Below are 20,656 nucleotides of genomic sequence, written 5' to 3' on the forward strand. Positions count from 1 at the left end.
GGGCAAATGCAATACCTAGTGCACGTTATTTCAATTGGCAGAAAGGTAATATTTCAACATAGGTAGTCACCATTCTGAAATTAACAACATATTGTTTTACATAATCTGCAATAGGCAAATTGTTCTTATGATTTTAGATTCCTGGCTTTTTGACTCCGCTGTAGACATTAGACGAAGTGTTGCACTAACTGCAGTCCCTTCTCAAGTTGAATGCATGTTGCCTTTTGGTGCAACTGATGGCTTGATAAGTATGTTAGCAAACTGATTTACTACAGTGTCAGTTGCAGGCATCATGATAATTTCAGGATCAAATGGATGTGTTCCTTACAAGTAACCATACTTGACAGTGACTGCATTGCATTGTGATGACAAAAATGCAATGCAAGGTTAGTAAAATTTGACCTTTTCTTTTTCTTGGATGTGCTGTGTAAAGTTCAAACATCTGCACTGCATGTTGGGAATCTTTTTATGTTTAGGCCAGCAAGAAGCGCAGGCAGAAAATTCTCGACGACAGTAGTGAATCGGAAGATGAGTCTGTTGTCTTCACATGAATTGAAAAATGCAGTGAAGGAACTGAAGTACTGGAAACAACGATACTGTCTCGAACAAGAACACACTGCTTCCTTGAAGAGGGAACTTGACTTCCTAAACAGGAGAGATGAGCAGCAGTTGAGTTCATGTAAGTTTTTGTTGCTTTGTGTCTGCAGTGCTAGTCCAGAATTTTAATACTGGAATCATAAATGGTAGACATTGAAAATAAAACTGTGGAAAATGATTTTCTCCTAATTTTGTCCACTTTTGCGCATGAATGCTGAAACATGATTTATGGTGGCACTTTCACCTCGAATGTTGGTCTCATTTTTTTTTAAAGAATATAACCGTATGTATAAATGCGTGCATACAATATGCAAAGGCGACAAAAATACTTCAATGACTGACTTCGTTAGGAGACAGTGCTGGTATGTACATTGTCAGGCATTCTTGCCTTTTCATCAGCGTATAGGCAGAACAAGTGCAGCACCTTTTATTTTGTTCTGCTCAATAAATAATCCAATTTCAAACTTTGCAAGCAATCTTCTAAATATATTATTGATTTATGATTTATTTATACTATCACCTGGCATTTAAATTATCTAGAGGGGCTTTTGTAGTGATCACAGGTTCATCTGATAGTATATTCCTCCATGGTTCGCCTTTAATACGATTCAATATATGCTTTAATAAGTTTTCTTGTTTGAGTAACTTTAATAACAACAAAGGTCAAGAACTTTCAGCACCAAGAATGAACAATAAGAAGTTATTTCAAATTCTACTTCTTTGTGATGGCCAAGTAATCATATGACCCAAGTCCAGCACTGAAGTTCTAATCCTTGCACTCTCTCTCTGCGTGGTCAAAATAACATACCAGTCAGTGAAAATGAAGTGGGTCTCATTTTACTTCAGCATTTACTTGAAGGATCTTTGAACCTGTTTTTTTTCATATATCTACATAAAATGACTTCAATGAACCGTTTTTGGTGTGACCATGACTTCCATTCTGTTATAACAGGTTTTAGTAGGTGTATCTTATGACTGACTTCAATATTTCATTTAGACGGCGATTTATTTTTATTTTTCCTTCTACCTCAAAAGCCACTTGAAGGAGTATTACATGAGGGAGCAGGTTACAGAAACTAACATTGCTTAAATTGATGGTTTGGATAGTCATGGGTCACTATGGACTACAATGTGGATGGGCATGTCATTCCAATCTTTTGCAGTGCACACAAAAAATGGAGAGATGTGTCGATGTGCTGGCAGGTGGAGGGTAGCTGGCATTTTCATGGTTTGTGCAGCTGTAGGTGTGGTAGGCAGGGATGATTACAGACTTGTGAGGAAAAATATAATGAAATTTGTGACTAGACAGTGTTGTACTCTTTGCCCTCATTAATAAAGATTCAGAGTGTAGTAGCCTAAACAGAAGTTTCAGGATGTACTCTTTGCCCTCGCTACAGCAAATTCAAACAGAGCCTAGTAGCCTAAACAGAAGTCTTAGGATGTAATCTTTCCCTTCGTTACTGCAAATTCAAACAGTGTAGTAGCCTAAACAGATGTCTCAGGATGTACGCTTTGCCCTCGTTACTGCAAATTTAAACATAGTGTAGTAGCCTAAACAGAAGTCTCAGGATGTACTCTTTGCCCTTGTTACTGCAAATTCAAACAGAGTGTAGTAGCCTAAACAGAAGTCTCAGGATGTACTCTTTGCCTTCGTTACTGCAAATTCAAACAGAGTGTAGTAGACTAAACAGAAGTCTCAGGATGTACTCTTTGCCCTCGTTACTGCAAAATCAAACTGAGTGTAGTAGACTAAACAGAAGTCTCAGGATGTACTCTTTGCCCTCGTTACTGCAAAATCAGTGTAGTAGCCTAAACAGAAGTCTCAGGATGTACTCTTTGCCTTCGTTACTGAAAATTCAAACAGAGTGTAGTAGCCTAAAAAGAAGTCTCAGGATGTACTCTTTGCCTTCGTTACTGCAAATTAAAACAGTGTAGTAGCCTAAACAGAAGTCTCAGGATGTATTCTTTGCCCTCGTTACTGCAAATTCAAACAGAGTGTAGTAGCCTAAACAGAAGTATCAGGATGTACTCTTTGCCCTCGTTATTGCAAATTCAAACAGAGTGTAGTAGCCTAAACAGAAGTCTCAGGGTGTACTCTTTGCCCTCATTACTGCAAATTCAGAGTGTAGTAGCCTAAACAGAAGTCTCAGGATGTACTCTTTGCCCTCGTTACTGCAAATTCAAACAGAGTGTAGTAGCCTAAACAGAAGTCTCAGGATGTACTCTTTGCCCTCGTTACTGCAAATTTAAACAGAGTGTAGTAGCCTAAACAGAAGTCTCAGGATGTATTCTTTGCCCTCATTACTGCAAATTCAGAGTAGTAGCCTAAACAGAAGTCTCAGGATGTACTCTTTGCCCTCGTTACTGCAAATTCAAACAGAGTGCAGTAGCCTAAACAGAAGTCTCCAGTCACAAGAAAACTGTTTATATGCTCAGTGTATACAGCATGTATAATGCAGTAGGCACTTGTGTGTATGAAAGGCATCTGGTTGTGGTTATGGCTTAATGCAAGGACAAAGCCAGATACTGCTACTAATGGGAATCTCAATTTACATGCTTTCAATAGTAAGACACCTGTGGAGTAAGGGTTGGAAACATATTGAAAGGTTAGTGCTTGGCAGCTTGTAGTACCAGGATGACACCTGTCTGCCTGCAAAATCAAGCTGAGCAAAACAGAATACGTACGCAAAAAACCCGGATGCTAATAGTGGAGGTGCATATACGCTCTCTAGATCCAATAACCACAGCAGAATAGGATATATAGGTTTGACTAGCTAAGAAAAAAATTATTAAAAAAAACCAATAATGTGGCATGGCCAAGGTAACGGCACACACCCATGTCAGCCACTAACAGGAACTAGAAGGGGAAGCCACAAACAAAGAGAAACAAAAAGTAAACAAGCAACAACAAAAAGTCATAACAACACAAAAGTATAAGACAGCGAAGATCTAACAACAAGGCATGCATGAGAAACATGATGGTGATGTGAGAAGGAACCACAAAAGGAGCAAAAGAAGTGTAAACAAGTAACAAAAAAATTCATAAAAACGTACAAGGCAGCTAAAATCAAGCGGCAGGGGACGCGTCATAATTCTGATGATCTAAAAATGCGATTTCCATGAGAAGCAGGGTGACAGATGGTGTGCTCACACAATATTGTTTTTCCTTCTTAACCCTGAATGCTTCCCATATACATGCTAAGACTATGTATGTTCCTGAGCGTTGTTGAATAAAACTAGTTGATAGTCCTTGTTTGTGGTGTCTCTTTAAAGTGTCCCATCCTTGCGCTGCTTCAAATGTGCTAGATTGGCATCCCAGTGTTGACTGCAATGGCAGATTCAACAACTGTAGGTATTAACAGTTATATGCGGAGAAGCAGTGCTTATAAGAGAAAAATGCACTGGGTACCAGAAAGGAATTTTTTTCTTACTGAAGCAGGGATGCATTTTATAATAGTATGAAAAAGGAAGACTTCCATGCTTTCAATTTTGTTTTAGTTCCTGTACCAAGTTTATGAGCCACCAGGCTGGAACAAGAATGGTGTTGCACATACAATACTCTTTTCATGCCTGTCATATTAACACTGCAGCTGGTTGAATCGAACACCATAGCAAACTCACTCCTTCATTCATGTGAGATTATGATTCCAAAACAATGCACGTACACAAGAATAAAGGAAGAGTAATGTCTGTTGCCAGCACCAAAGATCACCAAACCAAAATTCACCTAGGACACGCAACTGATTGGGTACTTAGGGGAATGGGCGAACAATTTGCTTGTTTCAGCCCTACATTTCGCAACCCCTATTTACTGCGGGAGGAGCAGATGGTCTTGGCTGCAAAAAAACTGTCAATCCATACAGCTCAACACAACCAAAAGCGAGATCAATGAACACAACAGCAAGGCCACAAAAGGTTGTACACATAAGCTCCAAAATGGCCTGCACCCCATATCCATATGCAGCTATCCACCGTATTCATCACAAATTACACAAAAGGATTCTGATGTGCCTAACTTGGCACATAGTCATAAGAAATACCGAGCAACAGATACACAATTTGAAAATATGTGAGCCAGAGGATATCATCTGCACAGTTTGGCCACAGTTGTCCATACAGGTTGTTCTTCCAGCATCAAGCAATCCTCCTGTGAATATGCTTGATTTGCCTGCAAGATGACATACAGAAAAGCATAAGATGCAAAAGGAAAAGCCTCAATTACACAAAAGCAGGGTTTGATACAGTAGCCACTTGCACATGTGGAAAGGTGGAAATATTTAGTGTGATCGAGGGGCATCATGGCCCCATAATGTCACAGAAGTAGCCACTAAAATGCAGGAATGCATGTCATCTTGACAAGCAAGTACGGTAGCCGAGACGACACCCATAAATAGGAGACTGATGGTATGGGCATATAGGCAACACTGATGCAACTTTAGATGCACACCCATAGCTAAGATAGATGTCAGATCCACTGCATCAAGCAAGTGCCAGGAGCCAGGAGAGTGCACCATAGATTGCAGATCGAACATGCTGCAGCAGCTCCCTATTTTATCAGCACATACGGCTTTATGCATTTCAGAGCAAATCTATCTTTGTGGATGTGATCTCAGCGACAAATTCAGTGACATTTGACAATGCACAGTCAGGCGTACAAGAAAATGCAGACATCAAAAACTGAACTACAAATCGCATTCTCTCTGCTGTGGGCACTAAGCCCGCTTTGTGCTTTCGGGCTTATGTCACCGCGATGTCGTTCTTCCTTGTTACCTTAACCGACAAGGGCGAGCACCCGTAATGCAGTGACCCTAACGCCGACAAACGGAGTAACTGCTGCAGGCATTGGTGAAACAGCTGTCTCTTTTGCCTCGGGAACTCACCGCATTTGGACATGTCAATGTGACACTCCGCGACGCCTCGCGGAAACATTTCCGGCGAGCTCATACTCTGGACGCTAACAGTAAAAGGCAGGCAGGGGCGCCTTTTTGTTTGCCATTTCGTGTCATCAGAGAACGTTCAAACGAACTGAGTTATAAAAAAAAGAAATGGTTGTAATAGACAGAGCATCAAAAATTATCGCAGCGGATATCATGAGGTGCATGCGAGGTAATTACTTTATTAATTAGAGCCAAAAATGTCCAAAAAGTGGGCACAAGTGCCAAAAAATATGAAAACACCAGAAACAAGCAGAGCTAAAGCACGGCACTATATATGAAAACAAAGTGTCGTGCCAAGTTTGGAAACTCAAAATGGGCAATCGTGGAACTTGATTAATTTAGGCAAAAAGGGGCAAAGAGGCGTCAATGATTTCGCACTCCTCTAATGCAGGCCCCGCAGTGATCTCACCACTTTTTTTTTTCGTGTCCAAGTTCACAGCTTGAGTTTGCAGTCGTGATAAAATGTTGCATGAAGCATACGTTTATTCACTTTACCCCCTTTTTCACAAAGTGCATGTGTTAACCGCACTGTTCTCGATATCTTTTGGTCCTTGCTTGCGCGAGAATCCAGGGAACTCCTACGTTGTTGCATATATTTGTTACACCAAAGAATATAGGGAACATTTGAACACTACAGGTGGCAACTCAAGCCTGCAACGTAAGGCAGACAAGGCAGCATTGAGAGAAAAGACTTTTTAAATGAGCCCCTCCCTGTTCTAAGTGACCATATACCGCCTGGCTGTGCGATAGTCAATGTACAATTAGTATCCGACTAGACATACGACACCACAATGCAGTAATTTCTGTTAACAAACAAACGATTTTTCTACTTTACTGCTGCTATTCTAACCCAACATCTTAGTTTTCAAGGAATTGACAAGTTAAAGGGACACTGAGGACAAATTGAACTTTGCTTGTATCAATAGAATACCAGCTCCTGATCACAAAAACGCGCTCTTACTGAAACCAAAGCTCTTGTAAGGTAGAAAATAGCAAGAACGAAAATACAGGTATTGCCGCCACAGGCCAATCTCGCAAGTACAAGCATGGTGACGCCATAGGACAAGAGACGCCACCTTGGAGGAATTTTCCGTCCTATATGTTCGCGCAAATCTCTGAGGCTGACAAAGACAGGTTGCGCAGTTCAATATTAAAGGAAGTTTTGTTTTATAACCAATAGTGCACTTTTATAACACAAGGAAGGCAGACAAAAGACAACCTGAATGTTGGAAGCAAACAAAACCAATGCTTGGCGGCGCCACAGGCAGCCAGGAGAGTTTCGATTTATTGTAGCGCTTCGAGTCTATGAGCTTTGAGTGCACTGTGGTTTTGTTTTTGATGCGCCTTGATTTACAAGCACCGAACAGCTGAGGAACTCCAAGTGCCACTTCAAGTGCTAGTTAACCTTTGAGGGACCCTGTTAAGGGCACAGGGTAAGGTAAAATTAGAAAAAAATCGTTTTTTTTTTTCTTTTGGAATTTTAGAAGTTCAATTCTTTCTACACATGTTCCATGATCGCACTTTCCTCAGAAAGCCATATTTACGGCTGAAAAACGCTTTTTCCGAAACCAAGTAGTGAGCGGCCACGCCCCCTTTCAGGATTAACGTCAATTTTTTCAACCAAAAAGTCCACCACCTGATTTCAAAACTTGTCTAAAATCAGCTACATACAAAAAATTGTGTGGCAACTATTGTACAGCTCCTCGTTTTTAGCCAAGACAATCCAGAGACGCTTTGCACGTTTTTTCCACGTTTCTGCAACCTTCATGCAGCTGCGTCCGAGTGCTATCCCTTTCGATCAGCATTGTAAATTGTGCCGGTGTTGGTTGCTGCTGATAAGTTGAGATGCCCAGGGCAAAGAAGGCCTTCGTCAGGCGTGAATTCCACGGCAACCGCTACGCTCATCGTGAAAAAGCAAAAGGATGTCCACGACCGAATGAGATCCCGAACGCCGAACGCGCCAGCTCCTCGACATCGAAGCTTTCAAGATTTTCTCTGTGCTTCCAGGAAGAGGATGTGCTACAGAGCAGCAGCCAATATGCCTTAATGGACATGGACGGCATTTGTGCCGCAATTACACCGATTTGTGTGTGCAGAGAGTGCGGTGGAGGTGTTGAGCTCATCGAAATTGTGACAAAACGGGTAGGTGTTGCAAGCGTTTACAGTTTTAACTGTGAAGTGTGTAGTGCCGCACAACGATTTGAGACGTCGAAGAAAACTACTTCTGGCCTCTATGAAGCCAACCTCAGGTTAGTGTATGCCTTGAGGTCCATTGGTAAGGGAATGGCTGCAGGAAATATACTCTGTGCTATGCTAAACCTTCCTAAGCCGCCGACAAAGTTTGCGAAATACAATCAAGAGCTTCTAGGTCACATCGAAGCTGCTGCTCAGGAGTCGATGAAAAGGGCAGCTGACGAAGCTGTGCAGCTGAATGAGGGGGATAAAGACATCGCAGTTGCTCTTGATGGAAGCTGGCAGAAGCGAGGCCATACTTCCAATAACGGCATAGTCTCTGCGACCAGTGTAGACTCTGGGAAAGTGCTGGATGTGGAGGTTTTGTCTAAACGTTGTCCAAAGTGCAGCATCAAGGGTACAAACAGTGACCCCCTTCATAGAGAGGTGTGCCAAAGCAACTACCAAGGCACCAGCGGTGGAATGGAAGTCGCAGGAGCACTGAAAATTTTCGGCAGGAGTGAGGAGCTTCACGGCGTTCGATACGTCAAATACCTTGGGGATGGTGACAGCAAGGCTTTTATGGCTGTGAAGGCACAAATGCCATATGGTGATTCCGTTGAAATATCCAAGGTTGAGTGCATAGGGCACGTGCAAAAAAGGATGGGCACAAGGTTACGAAGGCTAAAAAAAGGAAACAAAGCAGGAAAACTCTCTGATGGAAAGAGCCTCTCGGGCCGAGGCCGACTGAGTGATGCAGTAATAGACAAGCTCCAGACGTACTATGGTTTGGCCATCAGAAGAAATGTAGGAAACCTGGATGAAATGCAAAAGGCCGTTTGGGCAACCTTCTTCCACTTATAGGCCACAGACGATGACCCATGCCATGGACTTTGCCCAAAGGGACCTGATACGTGGTGTGCCTTCAACAGAAGTCAGTCAGAGGGCAAGCCATTTTTCCACAAGGAGAGTTTCCCTGCATCTGTCTTGGAGGCTATCAAACCCATTTATAGGGAGCTATCGAAGACTGAGCTCCTAGAGAAGTGCCTGCATGGGCGAACTCAAAATGCAAATGAGTCGTTCAACCATGTTGTTTGGGAACGCGCGCCAAAGAATGTGTTTGTTAGGCTTCGGACCCTACGGATGGCAACACTGGATGCTGTTCTTTCATTTAATGATGGTAGCATCGCACGGGCCAACGTTTTGAAGGCGTGTGGATTGAACCCAGGGAGCAACACCATCAAGTGGCTGAGGGAAGCTGACCATAAGCGCATGTACTTTGCGGACCGAGCAACACGACAGCTTACAAAAGAGGCCCGACAGTCAAAACGACAAGCCGAAAAGCGAAAAAATGACGGCGACAGTGACTACGAAGCAGGGGGCTATTAAACCAATTACTATGGAGGCATTTCTGCGAATAAAAAATGGTTTTTCACATCTTTCTCTTAACGCTCTATTATCTCAAAACAGTGTTTTTTCTTACAAAGGTACCATTATTTCCAATGCCTTTCAAGACAGACGGCTGATTTTTTTTAGCAATCATCTACATAAGTGTTGCCAACTACTGAACTAGAATTAAGCAATTTCACTGAGCAGTTATTCTGTTATGAATTTTGAAATGTGCAAAGAAAGGCCAGATTTGTGTACTACCGGAAAAAATTTTATTAAAAATCGAATTTTCAACACATTTCAAATATTCTAGTTCAGTAAAAAGAGCACAAAATTTGGCAAACAATGATATATGTATTATTAGGCTACTGTTATTAGTAAGTGAGAAACATGTACCTCAACATGGCCTAAAATGCATGGGAAGTATAGGGCTTACCCTGTGCCCTTGAGGCTTTTCAGATGATCGCCACGGCCGATGAAAAACTATGATGGCACGATGGTCGGTGATCGTACAAGGCAGCACTTGTTTATTCACACGCTCGCCCGGCAAAACATTCCTGGCTGTGCCAGTCAACTTCAAACTACCTAACGGAAATCGTTTATTCGGGACAGGAGACAAGGTACAAAGCAGTTCAGAAAAATTGCTGACGGCTTAGCTCTGTTAGGCCAGGATATACCTAGCGAAAGCGCGGAGATTTCCGCATAAAAAGAGTGCATTCACTAGATGCGCCTTTATTAATGGTTGCAACTTGAGCCGTCGTGGCAGAGTGCTAGCGTCTCCGCCTCAAACGCCAAAGGCCCTGGTTCGATTCCGAACCTCGGCACAGGATTTCTTTTTTTATTCAGTGAGTGAGTGGGCGGGGTTTCAGTGGCTCCCATGGCTAAAGCAAGACCCTGTATACTCCCACTGCGCTTGACCGCCGACGCGTTCGGTGGCTTCGGCACACTCTGACCGCACTGGTGGGGAGACTTGGAGCATGTCTCTATTTTGCACCGAGTGCGCTAGCCGCCGCCGGCCTGGCCAGACTGATTCGGCTCCGCGGCGAGGTGCGCGCTGTGACGTAATTCAAAAGCGTCGGCAGTTGGGCGGAGCTGTTCTTTTCGAGCTCGGCTAATTTAATCCATTCACAGTACATATCTGAAGGTACATGCAAGAGGGCGAGAGAGCCGATCCAGTGGACACGTTGGATCTAACGGAAGCCGTTGAAGCGTCGTGCGCCAGCTTTAGTTTCAAGACGCCAACTTTAAACCCGACCGCCCTTGAGCACTCATCCATTTTTTGTGCCAAAAAAATCAATAAATAACTTGGCCCTTGCAACCGTGGGAGACCTCGACGCCGCCTGCTGCGCCGTGCAACCGCGCCGCTCAAGAAATCACAATCCGTTGGCCCCAAAGCCCCGACCAGCCTCCGATGGGCGCAAGGCACCGACCTTGTCTTGGCCCCTCGCGACTCTCCGCACCGGGGTTATGACATTTAGTTTGCGACGGCTGCTGAAGAGGAAGGGGGAAACGACCTGCTGGCGCCTAACCTAACCATGCCCCCTCAAAAGCATCGCATGCTCTGTGGGGCTGAGGTCGCTGAAATGCAGGCCAGAGTTTTTGCGAGAACCACGTCGTCGGGTTCGGGAACAGGATCCACCGTAACGCTGTGAAGACGGCAATGCAAACGTAAACGAAGCGACGGTAGCGACCCCCGATAGATGCCTTCAACGTGCGACGGTGGTAGCTTTCATTTCGGCAGCTGCTAGACCGCACCGCTAGCCGCCAGAAATCACGGAGTCTCCGTTTACGTCACGTTTCACGTTACTCCGTCCTGTGACGTCATAAGGGTTCTCCGTGACGACATAAGAATTCTAGAGTTTGAATTGGAGCGGCGGAAAAAACTTTTTCAACTTCGAATCCAAATTTCTTTGAAATAAATGCATCTTTCACTCCCGGACAAGTGGTAACAAAGCCATGAAATGCTGAACTATTGGATTTTGCTAACAAAAAAATGTTATAGGGTTCTCCTCTGTGTCCCTTTAAGAAAATCGATGGACAAAGCAGATAAGCAGAATGTTATGATCCGTAGAATAAACAAGTGTACAATCACTGCCGTTTTTATGACCCCATCAGATAGCTGTTGGATCCCAGACTGCTCTCAAAAACACGAGTCATAATAAATGAGACCTTTTAATGCAGCGCAGTGCATTAACTGCATTCGTTGCGTTAAGCAGTGCTCATGTGACTAGCCCTGCATGCAGGAATAAAATGCTTACAGAAATGCTGCTGCAAAAGCTGCAGACATATTACTCTTTTGGCATGCCAGAGCAGCTCTACATCCTACGTCTTACATCCATGGTTTGCGGCCATTGACTGGGAGGTATTCAACACGAGGGCTTAAAAAGCCAAGCTGCACCTCGTCCGTAGTCACACCGTGAAGAAGGGACCGAGCCGGTCCTGAAACGTCGTGTTTTTCAGAAATTAACCTGGTTGGCGTCAACCATCTTTCTGCTAAGCTCTAAACAAAAGATGGGTAAATGTCCACCCTAATCAGTCGTGTAGCATCGATAAGATTGATAATCGAGTCATTAGTGGACCATCTGCCTATGCATACTGCATTAGGTACGGTACATACAGTCTTAAGAGTTGTCTAGAGCCAAGTGATTGTATCATCACAGCAAGCAGCTTTATGAAAGGGTCAGAGACATCATTAGGAAGCTAGTTCAAGGGATATTAATCCTAAAAGCTACAACACTACCCAACTTGATATTGCTGAGTGTTTGTATTAACATGAAGAATTGCAATCAGTATATGATTATGTCAACATGTCCAATTTAGCATAAAACAAGGTACAGACAGAACTAATCTGAGTTACAATTGCAAATGCGGCTTATACATGTTGAAACCTCTATTTAAAACATCAGAGTACAAACCTCATCCAAAGAGCATCAGATTAGGAATATTCATTCGTGACCATTAATTTGGATCTTTGTAGTCATATATATATTGTTACGGTGTGGGATGCCACGGGGTGGCCACGGGCCCGCCCAGAGAAATATAGCAGCAGTACGGAGGAGAGCCGGCGAAGCACGACCGGCGGCGGCCAAGCTTTCTCGTTCTATATCCCTCGTGCTAGAGCCGCGCGCTCGCCGCTCGCGCTCGCTCTCCGCCTCTTCTTTTATTCCCGTATCACCTTTCCACCGGGGGGGGGGGGGGGGGGGGGGGCGGAGAAGTCAGGCCGTGCTTTGATGCGGGGTTTCCTGGGGCGATGCAATGTGGGCTCGCAGATAGGAAACGGTCACACTCTTCGTTGAATTCGAAGTGTGTGAGCTGGGCGAAGGTGTCTGCAGTCGCCGAAGAAGGTCCCACACCGGTTAGGCTAACTTCAGGGAGTTTTATGCATATTGAGCGGCGATCCGTTTATGGGACTGCATTGCGTGAGGAAGGCATGGAGCCAGCAGGCGACGACGGCACTGATGAGGACCCGGTAGCTAAGTCGGAGTCACCGCAGGCGCCGTAGACATATCGCTTCATGTTTGAAACATGCTCTGGGAAAATGTGGTGCACACTGCATGGTCGATACTCTGGCAGGTCTTCGAGGCGGTATGTCACGGGGCCGAGTCGGGCAACGACACGGTAAGGGCCGCGGTATCGGGGCAAGAGCTTTGCGGCACGGCCAGTCGCACGGATGGTGCGGCGAACGAGGACCAAGTCACCGGGCCGGAAGGGGGGATGTGGTGGTGCTGCCGCGTTGGCCGCTTGCACACGCGCGTGAGCCGTGAGGAGGTTGCGCTGGGCGTCGAGGCGGGCGGAATGAAGTCGTTGAGCAGATTCAGTTGGTGACGCAGTAGGATGGGGAAGGCCCAACTGCGCGTCGAGAGGGATGGAGGGCGTTCTGCCATAGACGACTGAGAACGGCGTCACATGCGTTGTTTCTTGCGCTGCAGTGTTGACTGCAAAAGCTGCAGCAGAAACAAAACGATCCCAGTTTGTGTGGTACGAAGCGACGTAGGATGCGAGTATATCCGTGAGGGTACGGTTAACACGCTCCACGAGGCCATTGCACTGCGGATGATTGACGGATGTAGTGGAATGCGCAATGCCGAAGGAGCGGAGGGCTCGCTCGAATTCATGGGACATAAAGCAGCTCCCACGGTCCGTGATGAGGCGCCGGGGAACACCGTGCCGATGAACGAGATGCTGTTCCACAAACGCGACGGCATGAGCGGACAACGTGTCTGGAACGGGCAGTGCTTCGACCCACTTGGAGAAGAAGTCGATCGCAACCAGAACATACCGGTTGCCGGCACGCGTCTTCGGAAACGGGCCCAAATGATCCAGTCCAACCAGCTCGAAAGGTGAACTTGGTGGCGAAAAAGCCTGCGGGGGTGGCTTGGTTACACCTGTGGACGGTTTCCTGTACTGGCATGTCTGGCAGGACGCCACGTGTTCCTTGACATCTCGGGACATATTAGGCCACCAAAACCGCTCCGACACTCGTGCGTAGGTCTTGCCGCGACCAAGGTGACCAGCCGTGGGAGCGTCGTGTAAGCCGCGCAAGATTTGCGACCGCAGTGTTGCCGGCACAACTGGCAACCAGACGGGTGGTCGACCACGGAGCCGCTTCACATGACACAAGAGGTCGTCCTTCATTCGATAGACCCGGCGTAGTTGGCGGAGGCCTGCGCCGGCGGCGGTGCCAAGGGAGTGGATTATGGCAGCAATGGCGGGATCTTGCGTTTGTGCAGTCCTCAGGTCCGTCAAAGCCGTCACGGAACAAGGGTGGCGAGAAAGGAAATCGGCATCTTGATGGGCAGAGCCGCGCCGATGCACTATTGTGAAATTGTACTCTTGAAGTTGCAGGGACCAGCGTGCAATCTTGGCATTCAAATGTTTGGCGGACTGCAGCCAAGTGAGAGCGCTATTGTCCGTGACTATGGTGAAGTGACGGCCGTACAGGTAGGGACGGAACTTCTCGACGGCCCAGACAACGGCGAGGCACTCGAGTTCTGAAGAGTGGCGGTGGCGCTCAACGTCGGAAAGCTGGCGGCTGGCATAAGCTAGGACTTTGTGGTCACCAGACTCGTCTTCTTGCAGGAGGACAACGCCGAGCCCATCTTGGCTGGCATCCGTATGGAGGACGATGGGGGCCGATTCGTCGTAATGGGCCAATGTAGGAGGCTCGAGGAGGGCGTGCTTGACGTCAAGAAACGCGAGCTGTTGGGCCTGCGTCCAACTCCACGGTGCATTCTTCTTCAGCAGGGCGGTCAATGGAGCGCTGCGCTTGGCAAAGTCCGGAATGAAACGACGGAAATACGAAGCAAATCCAAGGAAACTTTTGAGCTCCTTGGCGGTGGTGGGAGCTTCGTAAGCTGTAAGCGCTTTTAGCTTCTCAAGGTCGGGACGGATGCCATGCCGGCTCACAACGTGACCCAAGTACGTCACCTCCGCGAAACCGAAGAAACATTTTTTTGGTTTTAAGCGAAGCCCAGCAGAGGTAAGGGCTTCGAGGACGAGTTTGAGGCGTCTCTGGTGTTCTTCAAATGTAGCCGCGTAGACAATTACGTCATCCAGGTAGACCAACGCCATAGTCCACTTCAAATGGCCTAAGACTCGGTCCATGAGACGCTGGAAGGTGGCTGGAGCGTTCGAGAGACCGAAGGGCATACGGTTGAACTGGTAAAGGCCGTCGGGAGTCACGAAAGCCGTCTTTTCCGCATCATCGGGGTGAACAGGCACCTGCCAGTAGCCCGAGAGCAGATCTAGCGTGGAAAAATAACGGGCCCCCTTCAGGCGGTCAAGCGCATCGTCGAGGCGAGGCAGCGGGTACACGTCGCAATTAGTAATAGCATTTAGCTTCCGATAGTCAACGCAGAAGCGGAGTGTTCCATCCTTCTTGCGCACAAGGACGACAGGGGAGGACCAAGGGCTACAAGACGGGGCAATGATTCCCTGGTCAAGCATGTCGCACACGTGCTGCTGGATGACTCTCCGTTCGGCTGGCGCTACACGGTGAGGTTGGTGATGAACGGGCCCGCGGTTTTCGGTGTTGATCCGGTGTTGAGCCCAGGAAGTGCACCCGAGTTCACCGGCGCTGATAGCAAGGCAACTGCGATGCTCGAGCAGCAAGGTCTTCAGAGAGGCGAGCTCTGCGCAGGTCAGGCTGGGTCCAAAGTTAAATTCTTCCCATGATAGGATCGCTGGCGCTGGAGGGTGGCGAGGCGGGGCTTCAGGTTGCAGAGACGCCACTGGTGACCCGGGGTCCAAAACTGAGGCTGTACCCAATTGCGTGCCGGGAGTCAGCGCGAGAGGTACGCTGCTGATGTTGAGTATAAATACGTGGTCCTCTCCTTTGAGCACAGGCAGAAGGCTTCGAGGGGAGGTCATCTGACGGGCTGGAGCTGAACACCGGATGGGTTCGAACAGCACGTCTGCTGTGACCGGACTGTCAAGCTTGGCATACACCCACGTTGCCGCACCCGGTGGCAGGGTCACGGCGGACGCCACAGTCACGGTAGTGACGTCGAACAGCTTGACTCGACACGGCCACTTCGTCGCGAGGTCACGCAGAGATGCTGAGGCACGCTTGGTCGCCGACACCAGGGACTGCCACAGGGCGACACCGAGGCTGGAAACCCGGCTAAGCCAGCCCGGCCCACAGAGAGTTCGGCTCGCCCGTGGTTTGGTTCTAGTAAAATTAAGGACGACTCCGGCTTGCTGGCACCACCCGCATCCGAGGACCACTGGCCAAATAGGGCTGTCTGCGACAACAAACTCGGTGGAGATGGTATTTCCAAGTGCTGTCAGGTTGATGACGACACGTCCGACTTGCTCCACAGGGGTGCCGTTAAAAGCTAAGAGCCGGGTTTTGGCGGCTGGCAGAAGCAGGTGGGGCGCGTTAGCAACAAACGATTTGTGTAGTACATTGACAGCCGCTCCAGTGTCAACCAAGGCCTTTACGTGCCGGTCAAGCAGGGCGACGTCGACGAGCACGTAAGGAGCATCAGTGGTAATCGGAGCCGACGAAAGGAGGGGACGCGGAGAACGAAGGAGTGTGGGGACGGACGAACTCCCCCGGAGTTCCGCCAAATCGTTTCCCGACGTTGGAGGGCCGGCACAGTCCCTCGCGTAGTGTCCCCGCAGGCCGCAGCGGAAGCAGGTCATGCGGACGTCGTTACGCAGGCGTCGGATAGAGGCCGCAGTTGGAGCTGCGGACCGAGGAGCCTGCACCCGGACGCTGCTGCGCTCGGCAGACGGTGGCGACCCCCGCGTGGCCAGCAAAGTCAATTCCGCCTCGATGGCGAGCGCCATGGCGGCGCGGACGGAATCAGGACGGCCAGAGCGGACCAAGCGGATGGCGTCGACAAACGCCTCGGTGCCGACCAGGGCCACGGCGCTCTGAGGCGCTCCCGGCAGCGACTGCAGAGCCAGGCGCTCAATGGCGGCGGCGAGGTCCTGGTACGTCTCCCCGGGCTCTTGACGGCGGGCTCGCAGGCGGTGGTACTGCACACGGGGTTGACCTGAGGCACCATAGTGGTCGGCGAGGAGGCCTGCCAGAACAGTGTAAGAGCCCAGCTGGTCGGGCGGCACGTTCTGCAGCAGCTCGGTGGCGCGGCCCCTCAGTTTTGCAACGAGCATCCATGCCTTCATTTGCTCGTCCCTGCCTCTCGCCGCCGCAATACCGTCCAGCTGGATGCGGTAAGCATCCCACGAGATGGTGCCGTCAAATGTGGGCAATTCCACAACGTCCAACGAACACTGCGGCGAGGACGCACCCGCGCCGAGCACGCCATTGGCGGCCACGACCGCAGGCCCAGCGACGGCAGAGCCGTAAACAGCGGCGGCGGGGACGCCCAAAGGCACCTGACCTGTGCTCGGCTCGGCTGGCACCAGGCGACGGAGTTCGCGCCGGAGAGCTTCCATCTCCCCAGCCTGGGCAGTCAGACGGGCCTCCCATGCGTCCATCCGTTGGGTGACTGTATCCAGGAGGCGCTCAACACCGGCGTCCGGCTGCTGCGAAGAGCCGAGCCCCTCCGAGCGCCTAGGTCTAGCGGCGCCGGCCGCCGCGTCGTCGGCACTATCGGCTGGTGGTGGACTCCTGTCGGCTGGCACGTCGGGCGCTTGGCTCTGGGAGCGGGTGAGCGGCATGATCCCACCGCTGCCACCAAAATGTTACGGTGTGGGATGCCACGGGGTGGCCACGGGCCCGCCCAGAGAAATATAGCAGCAGTACGGAGGAGAGCCGGCGAAGCACGACCGGCGGCGGCCAAGCTTTCTCGTTCTATATCCCTCGTGCTAGAGCCGCGCGCTCGCCGCTCGCGCTCGCTCTCCGCCTCTTCTTTTATTCCCGTATCAATATATATATATATAAACTGAAAATTATGATATTAGCCACCCTGAAGGAGATATGAAGCTGTGAAATAAAATTTGAACATTGCTACATTATCACTGCTGACTTTCCAGAAATACTAAATACTATCTCACAGCCTTATTTATCGTGAATGACCAGTGCGTGGTAATGCTTTATGGCCAAATATGCAGCTGTAGGGACATCAGGGGATGATGGGGCACCTCCAACATTACGGTTGTTTACCCCGCCACTGCCAGACTGGCAGCCTACTTTGCGACCCTGTGCTCTTTGACACAAAATCTTGGACTTTGGAAGATCACTGTATCGATATGTAGCAGATTACGCTATGTCGTCTGGCCGCATGGCCAGACCTATCGGGTATAAAAAAAAAACGTAGTGCATTCAAGTACAATACAAGATTCTTCCCACGCCAGTCACAGCGCCAGTGTCCTGTACCTCGAAGCATGGCGTCAGAAATGGGATACCAACGAAAGCATCGTGCTAGATACCAACGAAAACATCAAGTGCGAGAGGTATGAGCTTCATAAAAGAGAAGATATTGAAGCAGACTTGGCTGGTGCCACTTACATCAGCAAACTTGATACCAATTGTGGGTTTCATTACAAACCATTAGACGAACACTCGTCCCAAATCTGCACATTCAGTACAGCGTACGGGGCTGTGGCTTAAGCTCCGCATAATAAATATTTCAAAGGAAAATCAGTAAAGCACTGGAAAGCATGCCTAAAGTGAGAATGTACTGTTACGTTTGGAGACGCCAACATGCCAAGAATATTAAAGCCACTGGGAATCATCAATCTACCGAGGCTTCAAAGGGCCGTCGATGTGGTTGCAGCGCTACGAGTGCAGGTGGTGGCGTCTACAAAGGTCTTTCCCCCCCCCCCCCTGCTGTTTACGGGGTGAAACGGCTCACCGCTGTCTGAGAACGGCTTTGGTGAACCTGTCTTTTGTTCTCAACGCCGGACCCACCCGGGACATTTTTCTCCCGGAGGGGACGACGGGGGAGCCGGCGAGCGGCGGAACTGCAAATCAGCCGTGATAAATGCGGCCGGGTTTGACTAAGCCAACGTCTCCGGAATCCTCGTGCTTCGAAAACAACTTCGACTTAGACTGTGCGTTCCCACGCTCTACGTGAAAGCTTCTGCGAACTGCGGTGGGATCCATTCGCCCCCCACGCTACCGCTGTGAAGTGCAGGTGACTGACCTTCGACGCTCTCAATGGGACCCCCCTTCGGGCTATTCATCACTGAAGCCTGGACAGCGCGGACACTAATCTGCCAGAAGTGGCAAGAGTGTGTGGCTGGGGGCGGACCCGGAAGACTGGACACGTGATCTACATCACAGTGATTCGAAGCATTTTTAATGAACTAGATTCCCCAACTAGGGACCCGGGGACAGCGGACCCTATTTAAGCAGCGATCTGGCGTGTGTTCGCCAGCTCCCGATTCACTCTTTCAATCTTTGTATAAATGTAAATAAACCCTTCAGTCTCTTCTTCACCTCGAAGACCCTCTCATCTCTTCGTCACCCCCACTACAGCAGTCTCCCGATCCGGAACCCGGGGACACCGACCTTGGTGAGAGACGGCACAGGCGAACCAGGGGCCCGCATCTAACAACTGGTTGGCAGCGGTTGGATCGACCATGCGGCGTGGTGTTGCTTCCGTGGGTGAGTGCTTGAACTTTGCTTGAGATTCGCCAGGCTTCAATTGTTTGGGTTAATACATTGAACTGCTGGGAATCGAGGGAAGTTGATCAGTGAGTCTGATTGCGTGTAGCTCACGTCAACAGTTGTTCAGCAAAGTCAAGGCTCAGAGCAGCAAACATGGATCTAATGAAGTTGCTAAGGTCAGATTTGCTGTCATTGTGTGAAGAGTTGGGTGTAGATGTAGAGGAGAAGATGAAAGTCACACATTTGCACATTGCTCTTGGAAACCGCTAATGAAGAAACAGTTAGCGATACGTGGGAACTCCTCAAAGCTGAGCGAAAGAAAAAGGAAGATGAGCAAAAGAAAGAGGAAGATGAGCGAAAGAAAGAGGAAACTGAGCGAAAGAGAGAGGAAAATGAGCGCCAATGGCTAGCGGCCGAGCGAGAGGAACGGGAGCTCAGAAGGTTACAGCTTGCGAATGACCAAAAGAAACTGGAATGTGAGAGTTCGAGAGGCATGACTCCAGAGAGAGTGAGTCAGGCCGAATCGTTTCCTATGGACAGATTGATGCAGCCGTATAAGATTGGCGAGGATCTTGGTTATTACCTCGTGAATTTCGAGAGGACGTGTGAGAAACGGGGTTACTCTAAGGAGACCTGGCCACAAAAGCTACTAATGGTGTTACCCTGTGAGGCGGCCACTATAGTCGTGAGGCTCGACGCGAAAGATGCCGATGACTACGAGAAGGTGAAAGCGAGTTTGCTAAGAAAGTACCGACTTTCGGCAGAAGAATTCCGACAGCGGTTCAGAGGTGCCAGCAAGAGAAGCAGCGAGAGCTATGCAGAATTCACATTCAGTTTGAAGGCCAACCTTACAGAGTGGTTGAAGGGCGCGGAGGCATATGACACCAAAGATAAGGTTGTCGAATGTGTAGGCCTCGAGCAGTTCTATAACAGTATCCCTGAGGCCGTTAAGTTATGGGTGCAAGACAGAGAAAATGTGAGCACAGTGGAGAAAGCTGCAGAACTAGCGGACGAATATGCAACACGGAGAAAGCTGAGTTCCGAGTCAAGCGAGTCTGAAAAGAAAGCGTTCGGATTAAGGAAGCGTTTCATTCCCAAAAATCGATCGCAATTTAGGAATCGCGAGACAGTTGAGGGCACTAAACAGGCCCCAGAAAAAACTGAGGATCATGCCAAGCAGGCCGGAGCTCAGAAAGCATTGACGAAGGAGTTCGAGGCCAGGAAGCCGTTCCGTTGTTTCAACTGTCAGGAAACTGGACATATTGCAGCAAGGTGTACGAAGATGCGATTAGCTTTCTCATATGCCAACGACAGTGATGAGAATTTGGAACTTCTGCGTCCATATATTCACGAACTCCAAGTAAATGGAAAATTGTGCAGGGTCCTTCGGGACAGCGGGGCAACAATGGACATTGTTCACCCCTCATATGTCAAGGAGGAAGACTTTACTGGGGAAGTAGCATGGATAAGACAGGTACTAGAAAATCAGAGTGTGTGCCTGCCTATGGCAAGGGTGGTGATTTCCGGCCCGTTCGGC

At 48.7% G+C, this 20,656-nt stretch overlaps 1 protein-coding gene across 7 annotated transcripts in view; it reads right to left on the minus strand.

Annotated features, from left to right (window-relative positions):
* Positions 1-2,005: 2,005 nt before the first annotated feature.
* Positions 2,006-20,656, minus strand: part of LOC144103899 (uncharacterized) — a 37,546-nt gene continuing 18,895 nt past the window's right edge. For 4 of the 7 annotated variants that reach the window (XM_077636605.1, XM_077636608.1, XM_077636606.1 and 1 more), the window contains one exon: positions 2,006-4,765. Coding sequence is in view for 3 of the 7 variants with exons in the window: in XM_077636606.1 (XP_077492732.1) it covers positions 4,578-4,765 (188 nt within the window). In the remaining 4 variants the exon portion in view is untranslated. The remainder of the gene's footprint in view (positions 4,766-20,656) is intronic. The other 3 variants (XM_077636609.1, XM_077636611.1, XM_077636612.1) reach the window with 1 other exon arrangement.

This window comes from Amblyomma americanum, chromosome 9, assembly GCF_052857255.1.
Source record: "Amblyomma americanum isolate KBUSLIRL-KWMA chromosome 9, ASM5285725v1, whole genome shotgun sequence".
In the NCBI taxonomy this organism is placed as follows: Eukaryota; Metazoa; Arthropoda; class Arachnida; order Ixodida; family Ixodidae; genus Amblyomma; species Amblyomma americanum.